This window comes from Haliotis cracherodii, unplaced genomic scaffold (assembly GCF_022045235.1).
Source record: "Haliotis cracherodii isolate W230 unplaced genomic scaffold, xgHalCrac1.p SCAF_2, whole genome shotgun sequence".
Lineage (NCBI taxonomy): Eukaryota > Metazoa > Mollusca > Gastropoda > Lepetellida > Haliotidae > Haliotis > Haliotis cracherodii.
Window position 1 is genome coordinate 69,875,359 of NW_027266275.1, and position 14,095 is coordinate 69,889,453.

The 14,095-nt window shown below is 37.6% G+C and overlaps 1 protein-coding gene across 1 annotated transcript in view; it reads left to right on the forward strand.

Annotated features, from left to right (window-relative positions):
• Positions 1-14,095, forward strand: part of LOC139468428 (bone morphogenetic protein 1-like) — a 70,614-nt gene that overhangs the window by 14,529 nt on the left and 41,990 nt on the right. The window contains exon 2 of the mRNA XM_071250388.1: positions 4,830-5,070. Coding sequence (XP_071106489.1) covers positions 4,830-5,070 — 241 coding nt within the window. The remainder of the gene's footprint in view (positions 1-4,829; positions 5,071-14,095) is intronic.

Consider the following 14,095-nt stretch of genomic DNA (forward strand, 5'->3'; position numbering starts at 1 on the left):
AAGAAAGTCTTTGGGCTCCTTTTTATTATATTTTATAACTATAATTTAACAACTGTTTTTTTCTGTAAAATATGTTCATTTCAGAGACTAGATGTAAGACTAGACCTGTGTTTGCAGTATAAGTTTTGGTCAAATCTAATTTTCAACTATATATTTTCTTTAGCCCAGATCTATATCTTGAATTTAATGATTTGGGTTTTTTTGGATAAAAACAGTTATTTATACTGTAAGTGAAGTTGGGTTAAAAGCATATTTGTTGCCAAAATAAACTATCAGTGTTGTCTTTTTTCCCTAGGTTTTATTTTATGACCTTTTTACAAAACTTAATAAGCATGACATGTTTAGTACTGTGTGATTATAATCCACAAATTGATCTTCAAGTAAGTCTCAACAATTTCAAGAGTCTGTGAAAATTGACCAATTATCCATGACTGAAGTTCAAAGTCATAACTATTCTGAATATGTAATTAGTTATGACCAGAGTTCATGGTAATCAGCTTGAGGTTAAAGCGCTATTTATAGAATAATGAAGCTGTTGTGTGAAGGGTCATGTTTGTAACAGACATCCCACACCACAAAGCAATTAGCAGATGACCCTTGCTCAGTCACCTCATCTGGGACAATGATAAGATGCTAGGCCTTCAAAACAATGTTGTGTATGGAAGCGAACTCCATCTTACCACTACCCACCTCAAAGCATTTGATGACTCTGTTTCTGTTTTTTTGTCAGCAACAACAAGAATAATACACTTTAACATCTAGAAAAAAGCAGTTGTCTTACTTTATCAATATCAACTTAATGATTGTGGTCATTGTAAAATGAATCCTTTATTATTTATAACAGATGTAATGTAAAATTGTGTAATTTATGTCCTATCCAGTACTTTTTTAAAGCGTCACATAATATTGAAGGTCATAAACATTGCACACATGCGGATTCTGATTTAGAACAGGTTCCCACTCAACAATATTCTGTATATGCTACTCAGAAGGAGACCCGTGAAGATCCGGGGTAGAATAGGTCTCCAGCAACCCATGCTTGCTGTAAAAGGCGACAAACAGGATCAGGTGGTCAGGCTCGCTGACTTGGTTGATGCATGTCATCGTATCCCAATTGCGTGGATCGATTCTTATGATATCAATCACTGGATTGTCTGATCCAGACTCGATTATTTACAGACCCCCGTCAAATAGCTGGAATATTGCTGAGTGCTGCGTTAAACAAACAAATCAGTAAGTCTTCATATATTAACCAACATGTATGGTATTTGAGTTTCTTTTGGTGATGAGTATATTTCCCACATGCAGAGAGGTCATTAAGTTGGGAGGAGGGAAGGCATGTACAAGAAACAGAATGTGAATGTGCAGGGTCACATGTATCTGTGCAGGGTCACATGTATCTGTGCAGGGTCACATGTATCTGTGCAGGGTCACATGTATCTGTACAGGGACACATGTATCTGGACAGGGTCACATGTATCTGGACAGGGTCACATGTATCTGTGCAGGGTCACATGTATCTGTGCAGGGTCACATGTATCTGTGCAGGGTCACATGTATCTGTGCAGGGTCACATGTATCTGGACAGGCTCAGAGGCCCATATTCGGCCCCAAGTATGAAGCAAAATTAAAAATTTGCCAAGTCATCTTATTTTAGTAAGAACTAATGTTATCGTCATGAAGAGGTGACTTGCATTTCTCTGACAACGGGGCCAATAAACAAGCAGAGACTTTAACGTTAGTTTTACATTTTTAAATTGAATGAAATATTAACATATACCTGAATTAAAATAAAACTTTTAAGAAAATCCAATTTTAAAAAATAAGTTTTTTCCCCCAAGTTGTCTGCATAGGCACTTAGTTTGGAATCCTTTATTAATCCCTGATGTGTTTTAAGGGAGCTAGGTGCTATTTAGCTCCGACTTTATAACCTAGGTCAAGAACACAGTTCGTGCAAACAGACAGTTTATTTTTTTGTTTTAATTTGTTAATGGAAGGTAAGTTTTGTAAAAGACTTATTTCTGTTTTGGTTCAGATGATGACTTGCTATGATTTATCTATGAGTGTGTAATGGGGGAAGGGGCTTTGAATTGTTGGACAACATGTAAATTGATTGCCCATTGGACCAACCAGTTCACAGGTCAAAAGAAAATATACACCCATGTTTGATGATGGCTGAAATGAAACAAATAAGAAATGGTTATTTGATGGGGAAGTATTTGACACAAACATCATAGTGGTGTTTTGGACCTTAAGTTTGCAGTATTTGGGCAGCCTCAGTAATGTTTTGATATCTTTTGTAATTTTTGGTCCAATCTAATTTTCAAGTGAATGCTTCTTTTGCGCAGCAGTATATAATGAGATAAAGATCTGGTCTTTGATCAGGATGTAATATAATTACCACAAACATTAAATTCAACATCACAGGTGTCAACTTTATCAACACTCCCATCTAAATTTAATTATCAAAATCAGAACTACTAGAACATAAAATACCTTAAATATTTAAAAAATTACTTCTTTGACTTCTTCTATGAGCTATTTCTTTTCAAACGAACATATGATATGATCATTAATGCACATATATATCTATGGTGACACTTTCATATCAGCAAGTTTTATGCTTATTTGCAATTTTTGTATGTCTCTACGGATGTGGTATATGATATATATATATATCCCAGACATGATTATAATTGCATGTATATTTCCAGTGCAGAGAGACCTTTAAGGTCAAGGTGAAACTACTCTGCACCCTCTTCCTGCCAATTGAAATGAAAATGAAAGTAATTTGCTTGATAAGTGATAGCATGTATCTACTGATCCATGGATAATTTTTTGTCATTTTGCAAAAAAAATTGCCTCCAGCTGTGGCCATTTTCCCCTTGAGTGTGTCACAACAAATGTCAGGGACTGTTATCCATTAAGTCTTTGTTGATTTTTGTTAATGGTCATCATCTCTGTGCCCCAGATTGACATTTCCACATATGTTGGGGTATTTAGTATTAATGTGACTTCCTCATCTCACAAACACCTGCTGATTAGAAGCTAATATGACTGGTTATTTTAGCGAGAATGGTGGTATTTATTCTGTGGTGATTATTTTTTGTATGTTTTGTTACTCAAGTCAGCTGCTGTTTCAAATTTAATCTTCTTTATTACATTGGCTTTTTTTCTTCATGCACATAGTCACAATTAGTCTTGCGTCTATGTTTTCCTTTGGGAGGCAGAGATGGTTAGCCTAGTGGTTAAAGTATTTGATAGTCACGCCGAAGGGTTCAATTCCCCACATTGGTACACTGTGTAAAGCCCATTTATGGTCTACCCACCTTGATGTTGCTGGAATATTGTCAAAAGTGATTTAAAGACATACTCACTTTCTCACTCCTGTTGGAAAGTCCATGGTAGAAAAGATGTGCCTCACACTTAATGTAAGGTTAAATAGTGGATTGGTTGGTAACAGTGACTGGTGTGCATGTTGAACACTTGGATGGTTTGCCATCTAAAAGCTGACTTAGCTGATTGTGTCATAACACAATATTGGCATTGTTAGCAATGTTCCAGCAACATCATGGAGGGGACACAAGAAATGGTCTTCACACATTATTATGCATCGAACACGAGGCTTTAGCATGATGAGCGAATACTTTAACGACTAGCTACCCCAACTGCCCCACTCACTTCCATGATGTAGTGTTTATGTTGCTGACTTCCACTCAAAGCCTGCTTACACAATCCCTTTTGTTCATAGTGGTGGTCAGTAGTTGGTGTGTTTGCTTGTTATGCAAAGATCTGGGTTCTATTCCCATATGGTGCACTGATCCATGACTGCCGAAGAGTAGTCGGTCTCCCAGAACCTAGAGAATAAATCATAAATGAATTCAACTAAAGTCTAGAATCAAGCCCAAATTGCCTCTGCTCAAAAATTAAGCGTTGTTTGGGGGTCCATTTGTATTGTATTTTTTTTTTATAGATTTTTAAATAAGCCAACTATATTTCTGGGACTAAATGTTAGTGTAGTGAAATGTTGCTAATAGAAGCATAAGTCAGGTTCTGTAACTTTTGAAGATGCAATGCATACATTCCTCCTGAATCCAGTGGTCTGTAAGTAAGTGGTTCCGGTGGTGGCTTGCCACATAGAAGACATGGTTCAATTCCCCACATGAGAACAGTGTGTGTACCTCTGCTGTAATAAGATTGGAATATTTCTAGAATTGGTGTTAAGTCCTACTCACTCAGGGGCTGTGCAGAGTTGCGTCCCTTGGGCATGCCAGAAACCTATGATTGTGGGTTCAAATCCTGGTTTGCCCCGATTATGCTTCTGGGTTTGTCAGCACCATGCCAATGCTCTTTGGTTTCAACAAAGTCTGAGACCTGCATCACTTTGGGCTTTCCTCCCACATTAAGCTGACACGCCACGATATAACTGTTAAAAGCGGCATTAAACACAACTCACTCACTCCTACTCACTCACTCACTCTGAATAATCTGATGCAAACTAGCCCATGACTAGTAACATTTTCAAGGTACTAGTAGAAATAGGGCCACTAGCCCTGCAGTTCAACCTCACAGAAAGACATTTTCACCATCTGAGCAAACTGTGAGTGAGTCTGTGAGCTGGTTTTTATGCCTGTTTTACCAATACTTTAGCAATATCATGGTGGGTGCACACGAAATGGTGTTCATACATTGTACCCATGTGGGGAATCAAACCCTTTATGATGAACGAACACTTTAACCACTGGGCTACCTCACTGCCCCAGCCTGACGTCCATATTGTCCGTGAGTTGTCTATTTGTGTGTATAAATGGCAATCACTTGTGTTTCAGCTGGCTTCATGGGAGACATAGCAATGACAGCAGATGAATATGAAGCACAAAAACACAGATATCGTGAGAGGAATCAGGGTCTGTGGGAACTTCAAGTCGAAGACCCTGGAAATTACGGATATGAGGATAAAAAGTTCAGTAAAAAGGATATGTTTAATCCAAAAACATTAAAAGATAAAAGATATTTAAAGAAAATTTTAAAACAAAAAGTTAAACAGATGAAGTTACCATGTACAAAAGGGTGAGTACTCTATTCTTCATTTCTATGTTCATGACATGTTGTTATTGAGATTTTGTGCCACTTTAGTTGGCAATTTTTGTTTGTTGTGTAACTATATGATGGCAGTCTGTAACTAATCAGGTCTGGAACAGACCATCCAGTGATTGATATCATGAGCATCAATCTACGCAATTGGGACACGGTGACGCGCATCTGAGCGAGCCTGACCACCCGATCCTGTTAGTCGCCTCTTGCAACAAGCATAGTCGCCTTTTACGACAAGCATGAGTTGATGAAGACCTATTCTAACCCAGATCTTCACAGGTGGCGGTGTTTGATGTCGGGCAGGGATTTATCTGGACCTGCTCATTCATGTCAATATATACCACTCAACTTTTGATAGGAATATTGTGTGTCCAGGCAGGAAATGAATGACCATGAATGATTGCTGGGAAACGTTGTCATACAGATGGCTTTCAATATGGCCGCAGAACGGACTCATTTTCAGCATGACATTCCCTTAAGCTGTTACAGCTTTGTGACAGTATGAAATAGCTCAGTATGCCTATCTAACATTGAGTAGCATTGTTATAACTAATGTGGTCACTTGTATTTTACTGATAACAGGATCAACAAAGATGAAGAGCCTTGAACATTATTTTTACATTATTGCATTAAATGCAATGTTACAATACAATGGTAAAATGCCTCTGAAACAAGAACTTTAAAAACAACTCACCTTTGACCAAGATAACAATCTATTCCTATGTTGCCTGCAGGTACACTTAGTTTAAGCTCCTATATAAATCTCTGTTAGGTCAAGTCAGTTTGGGTCACAGGTTGACCATGTTTGACGTAGCCTGAAACAAACTTGAATGTTTTCTCTAGGTAGTAGTTGACTAATGGTTATGCATTTGCACTTTATTCTGAAGATCCGATTTCCATATCCTCATGGGCATAATCTGTAAGGCTCTTTCTTGTATCTTCTGTCATGGTATTGTTGAAATATTGCTAAAGCAGGGAAAACTCACTCACTCAATAGCATGTGGAACAGCATGAATGCTTTTCTTTGGCAATAGGACTGCACTAGTACTAAACACAAAAGCGCTATTTCAATAGCTTTCACTCATGACTTTTTAACTAATATGAGCCTACTTTATCCATTCACTTTCATCAGAGACCATATAATATTATATGGTCTCTGCTTTCATGAAATTTTGAGCTTTAATGAACACATATTGATAGCGATAGTACATGCAAACAGTAGAGATTGTTCATTTATTGTCCATGAAATGGCAAAGATTTTTATTCAAGAAAATATTTCTGTAGCCATTGTTTTAACACTTTGTATACCAGTCAACAAGACATTAACATCTTCAGATTCTAAAAGAATTGGCAATTTCAGATTTTAGTTTGGTTAATCTTTACAACCCAAGTTGCTTTGGAACACATGAACATCCAGTCCGGTTTCATTGACATCAACTTCCTTCCATACACATCCTGTGAGATCTAACCATCCTTAGATCTGACTGTACTCAATGAATGCAACAGGAAGGGGGACACTCATGTCAAAGACAGGAAGGTCAAGTTTGATGGACCGTGGTCATGACCAGGCGACCTTTGCATAATGCTGAAGGTCGTGCAATGCTTAAGTACTAGCACCAGAGTCATGCATCATTGGTAGATCATCCTTACATCTGGCCCAAGTTGGAATTTCAATACTACAGCTAGATTAAAGAACTTGATTTAACTTGAACCAAGTTGCACCAAACAAAACCAGGTTGCACCTGGTTCCATCAATTCATCAAGGTTGAAACATAGGCCAGTCGGCTGCCAGTGTCAAAAATATTGATGATGCATTGCTGTAAAACGTAACAGGAAAATGTGCACAATATCTTGAAGTACCCATAGTTTGATAATGTCACTCTCAAGAAATCACGATAAATCACATGTAACACAGGGATTAGTGATGTATAGTGTTAAATATGATTAGGAGTCATTAGTGTGTTCAATGACTTGATTTTGTCTGAACAGGCTCAGTAGGTTAGTCAGACACAAATGAAATAATTTGACATGCACTTGATGCATGTAGTCATAAACATTAGGTTGCAATTTTCAACAATAGGTTTCACTTGTGCATGTTTTATATAGCTAAATTGACCCAGAATACAGAATCCTATTTTGTAAGTTATCCTATTTCCATAGACAGAAATGGGTGGTTTGTATGGAAATGAGAGGTCTGGATGTACTTGCAGGTCATGTAAGACTACATGCTCGAGTTAATCTCTGCCGATATTCGACATTCGTAGAAGTTGGTTTGATTTAACACCCTGCCTAATTAGTGTAAGAAGTATGTATGGTCACGTCTGCTGACACTGATATGAGTGTCAGACACAGGTGAGGCACTTACATGGAAGCTGATGGCTTTTGCAGTGCCAGCAGTAGAGGCTGGCTAGAACACTTGCCCATTTCATCTGCTCCACACACGTTCATTTCTCTCATCTTGTACATTTCGCAGGTTAATTTCAGGGAGGGGCCACTTAGCATTTGTGCACCTACGTTTTTGGTTCCATGCTAATTATCTGAGAGAAATGTAGGTCAGTAGTGTTTATCATATCATAACTAAAAACAAGATAACACATTTGTTATGGTGTGTAATGTTCTATATGGTGCTGAAGTAATATAAATTTCATAATATTTCACACATTTCCAGAAGCACACGAAACAATTCTGATCTGGGTAATATACTACTAAAAAAAGTTTGGGACCCCCGATTGCATGACAGATTAATTATGGTAATATGAAAGAATTGGTGGTCCGTAACTTGTTTTGAGTATTATAGATATATATTGATGGGTAGGTAGTTATAAAAGTTTTGAAGCCATTTTCTTACTACTGTTTATAGTTGTCATAAATATCATGAGAGAAATGAATGGACATAACATGGAGGTACTAGGCTTGTTCATGTGTTTCTTGTTTCACACCACACTCAGCAGTGTTCAGCTGTAGGACTACGTACATCCTGTAAATACCGTATTTGACGTAATAAGCGCCCCGCTCTAATAAGTGCCCACGGCGATATTTGCTAATATATGAGGTTAGTGAACAATCCCATTTGGCACCCCTACCGATTGATCAATGTACACAAGACTTATATTTTTGTGTATAATACACACTTGTGTGTTATATGCACCCTTAATTATGGGCAATTAAATTCTGGAAAAACATATGTCCTTCATAAACACTTCAGGCTGTCAGCATAAACCACGAAATTTATCTTTCAACTCTGTTTTTTATTTAACCAAAATAATATTTTAATAAGAGCCCCCTATTTCTAATTTTGAGAGTGACCTGGGCGCTAATTACGTCGAATATGGTTATCAAATCTGGTCCAGACAATCCAGTGTTTGACATTATGTACATCAATCTGAACATCAGTCCAGCCAGTTGGGATATGATGACACGCAATCAACCAAGTCACCGAACCAGACTACACAATCCATTTTATCACCAATTATGACCAGCATTGGCTGTTGGGGACCTATGCTCTTACCTGGAGTCCCCACGGATATGTTGAGGTTAATGTATACTTTATAATGCCAGATTCACAATAGTGCCATCAAATTCTTCCACATCAACAGAAACACGACCATTTCATGGTTCCTCAGACACCATACTGGCCTTTGACAAAACAAACTATCTTAAATATCTTTTTTCATGGTATTATGTAACTGGTGTTCTCCTTTGAAGATACTTAGGGTATATAGCCAGGAATAATTTGACTAGTCTTCATTTTATGAGCAGTATTTCCATTCAAAGAAATCCTGCCCAATTTTGGCCCCCTTAATTTCACTGAATAACCGAATTGTAATATCCATGTGAAGTATGAAACGTCAGCACCAGAGAATAACCAGCCTTGATAATCTGCTGAAACATGAACGTTAAAGGAAACAAAAACATTGCTTAAAATGGAATTAAAACTTTTTGGACCATACGGAAAGACATTTTTTTGCGGCCTGGATGTGGATTCAGACTTTTTTTACTACATCATTAATGTCACCTTGTTGGGAGATTGGTAATGAAACGGTGACTATAACACAAGATTACGATCGGGATGCTCAGTCAGAGAGCCAAAGAGAACGCCATGAAGCAAGTTCTTGTGCAATTTACACAGGAGTTTGATGTATTCCAGAAAGGTTGATGGTGACAGTAATTTCAACTCATTATATAAACCAGAAATCCCTGCTGCTCGTAATTTATGAATATTTTACTACAAAGCTTCACTAATAATGTTTAAAATCCAAATATCTTTTCCAATTTAATAAATGATTTAGGTTTGATAAAACCTCAACTTGAGGACACACCATAGCCTGATCAGCTTTAAGATTTTATTTAGGTCTGGAACACAAGACAGATGAACTGATTTATGGGGAAGGTGGGCTTGTTTTAAAAACATAGATTTATGTGATTATAAGGCTGATGATTTTTAAAAAACAACATTGAAACCACATGTCTTGTTAAAAATGCTTTCGTAAATGATTCCATATGTTTTTAGATTGATGCCAACATCAACGTGTCAGAAGACGAACTTGAAGTGTCCTATACTGGGTGCCCCTCTGGTTGAAGAGAAATATCTTTGTCAAACATTTGGGGAAACTAAGAGTTAGTACTAGCTGAGCTCATCAAGTATAGCTTTTATGATCTGTGTTCGAGGGTCTTGTCTGAAAAAGTCATTTTATCTGAGAAACGATACAGCTTAGGAATGTTTACAACTCAGTTTCTTCGTCAAGTGTATTTAGAAAACAGAAACCTTAGTGCTAGTGAGAAAAATAGTGTAGTTTTATTTGACGTGTATGATCCATCAGCCTGGGAGTGTTTGTCTATTTTCATCTTTTGTGTGTTTGTAAGTCGTTGGCCTCGGATTTCTACACAATGTTCACTTTCTCCGAAGGGTAATTTGCAATATGGCAGATTTGTATGTTGTTTTGGTGATTTATATGTGTTTTTGTGTATAATGTCGTCATAATACGAAAATATACACTTCAACAGCTTATCGAGAAACATTCATAAGTTATGATGACTTTTGCAACACAGTGTATGTAGTTCATTTACAGATTTTCTAAAAACATACCATGAAATCTTTATCCTATTAAATGCATATACAATGTATAAGGAGATAGTTGTCCTGTTTTGAAACATGTTGCGTGCTGATTTTGGCAGGCAGTTGATGTAAAATGTTGAAAAAACACATACAGGTAAAAATATGATTTGTGAGTCAGATGTTGAGAGCATGCGGATAATAAATGTGTGCCATATTTTAGAACTATCAACCACAGTCAATCCAAACTACAATCACAGTTAGCTGTTTTGGTTTATAAGCTTTACATTTAATGGAGTGACATTTCGGTCCTTAGTTTGTCAGCATGCTCCTGGATTTCACCAAAACTCAGTTCTGTCCTCTAAATTCTCTTGGGTGTATTCTGGGGCTAAATCAGTTCAGTTTCCTATTTTTCATATAAGGTGCGGTGAATTCTGGCTGAACATCACGTTCAAGATTATTGCACTTCTATAGCAACATGCATGCGTTTGTGTGTGGCTGCTTGTACTAGTCCCAATTAATGCTGATTTCATTTGCCTAGCTTACTGAGGTACGTTGTCACAGTGTAACATAGATATCCCACTCAGACACAGTTTACAGACTCTGATTTGACCAGTCCTTGTTTTATCTTGTTAATGCCAAGTTCCAGGCAGGGTAACAACAAGTACCATATTTTAAACGTCTTATGGTGTGACGCAGGTCGATAGATCAATCCTTTGACATAGAAGTAATAGATAACAGGGATATAACGGTAAAGTGGTCACAATGTGAGGTGTTGTTACTCATGCTATCAATCACTGGTTTGCCAAGAAAAGATATATTAGTAGATTGCTTACTGCAATATAAAACAACATTCAATCATTCTTTCGTTCCTCATGCCTGAAGATCTGGGTTAGAGTAGGTCTTCAGCAACCCATGGTTTTCGTAAAAGGCGACTATGCTTGTTGTAAGAGGCGACTAACGGGATCAGGCGGTCTAACTCGCTGACTTGGTTGATGCATGTCATTGTATCCCAATTGCATGGATCAATGCTCATGATATCAATCACTGGATTGTCTGGGCCAGATTCCATTATTTACAGACTGCTGTCATATAGCTGGATTATTACTGAGTATGGCGTTCAGCAACAAACAAACAAACAAACAAACAAAGTTCCTCACAAATTATGGTGACAGTCTGTCAAACAACCAGAATACTTGTTCAAAACTCATAATCTCACTGAGAACTCTGAAAGCACACACATTTCTAAATATCATAAATTTCAAACATATCAGCAGCATTTTTTGTTTTATTCTCCGATATTTTAAATAACTGCAAACGCTATCGTTACTAAGTTATCTTTACTATGCCTTGTATAGATAAAGTGTTGATTGAAAACAATAAAATCTTCTGAAACTGTTTAAAAAAATGTTCAAGTTGGGTATCATTTCATTTGTGGAATGACAGGAGTACTTTTTTAACCTTCATCAGCAGAGATTTCATACACAGAAATTATGACACTTGACACATGTTATTTTTCCTCCATATGCGTTGATGTCAGATGCCGATTACAGCTAAATACGCATGATTGAGCATGCAAGTGTCAGTTTCAGAATGAAATATGCATGTTTCTCTGGCTTATCTAACTTCTGCCACTGGTAAACCCAGCACTGAAATAAACAAACAGCCACAGGTTAAGGCCAAAGATATCAGATCTTGTATTGATGTATATTTCATCCTTGGAGCCGATAACAGGGTGTTAATTGCGGGGAGAAATTGACACATCAAACAAGTCAAAGGTCAAGTCAAGCGAAAGCAATTTTCACTTATCTTGTTTTCACTTGAGCTATTAGCAATAAACACTTGGATTGAAACAGACGATTGATTGACATTTGGTTAGCGAGATTTCAACCAAACCCCGAAGATTAGTGCGTGAGTGAGTTAATGCTTTACGTCACATCGGCAATATTTCAGCCATATCGTGACGATGAAGATTAGTAGGTGATAATCTAGTGGCTCAGAGCTAGGCTCTCGGTGGACTGTGTCAGTGACATGAATTTCATTCACTTGTTATATACAGAGATTGACATGATTTTACAATCTTGACACCCTGTAAATGAATTATTGGATGTTTCTGTCAGATAGCAGCAATTTGTGGAAATTGATTTAGTTTAACACTGGCACATGTCAAAATATATGATAAGAACATACTGAATGGTTTCTTTTCAAAACAGTAATGGATTTTTGGGTGTATGCAAAAAAATACTGACAGTTTGCTAATATCTTATGTATACCTAATTTTCATGAGTGTGTGTATATAATCCAAACAAATATTGTAAACTATTTGTAAACTTTATCTGGTAGCGTAAAATTCAGAAAAGTAATAGTGCATACCAATATATACCTAAACAGAATGAAAACACAAAATCAACTTTAAATCAAAATCCGAAAAGATGTACTCATAAAAACTTATTTAATTTTTGTGGCCAAATACTTCCTAAAATTGAATATGCATTTTCATACTGTTTATATTATGATAACCAAATCTGACAAAATATGTTTATTTATTCCCAAAACATGTCCTGTCAGGGTATAGGTTATTTTGCCATTTCTCTTCTTAACAAAAGTATTTGACACAACATTTTGACTTTCAAAAGCCTCTAAAAGTGGCAAAATACTTGCCCAAGACAGATGGTACCCTATCATACCAATCCAATGTCTATTTTCACAATAGGTGAAACAACCAAATTCCATTGTTAGAAAAATGCAACTTTTATTTATTAACAAACAATGTTGGTCTTCATCAATATTGTTAAAGCAGTTCGTATTTGTTGAAAAAGTTGGCCTTGCAAGGAAACAGAGCGCGAGCAGCTTATATGATAATTCGGTGTAGCTGTGTTTTCAGGGTTGAATGTTTTTCCTTGTCATGAAGTGGGAAGCAGCGTGCTTTCCTTCTGTCTAAGTAAATAAACGGTAAATTGGTGTGGATGTTCAGCTATCAAGGCCACGGTGCGCTTCCAGCATGCCCCCAGACAACTAGAAGGTGGGGGGCGCCCCACTCGAACAGCTTTTGAACACAACCCTCCTTTGGTGAAAAGTTTCTCATTTTTGGTTCTCTTCTTGGGTTCTCACATGAATAATGGATTGGAATTGAACAATTTAGAATTTGGTAGCAAAACAATACTTATAAGTCATAGCAATGGCTCTTATTTGGAGATACCTCTTGCTGATTCAGAGCCTTCTGTTTGGGAAGTCTCACCTGGGTCTTCTTCCTTGTGCCACAGATGGGATGACATGTACTGTTGATAAAGTATAAAACATAGTGATGAAATGATATCTGTCGTACGGAGATTATGGATATGCAATTTAGGTGACCAGGTCTGACTTGACAGGCAGTATTGTTCACAGAGGACCAGGTCTGTGTTGACTAGCAGTTTTGTTCACAGGGGACCATGTCTGGTTGACAGGCAGTTTTGTTCACAGGGGACCAGGTCTTGGTTGACTGGCAGTATTGTTCACAGGGGACCATGTCTGGTCGACAGGCAGTATTGTACACAGGGGACCATGTCTGGTTGACAGGCAGTTTTGTTCACAGGGGACCAGGTCTTGGTTGACTGGCAGTATTGTTCACAGGGGACCATGTCTGGTCGACAGGCAGTATTGTACACAGGGGACCATGTCTGGTTGACAGTCAGTATTGTTCACAGGGGACCATGTCTGGTTGACAGGCAGTATTGTTCACAGGGGACCATGTCTGGTTGACAGGCAGTATTGTACACAGGGGACCATGTCTGGGTTGACAGGCAGTATTGTTCACAGGGAACCATGTCAGGGTTGACAGGTAGTATTGTTTACAGGGGACCAGGTCTTGGTTGACAGGCAGTATTGTTCACAGGGGACCAGGTCCTGGTTGACAGGCAGTATTGTTCACAGGGGACCATGTCTAGGTTGACAGGCAGTATTGTTTAC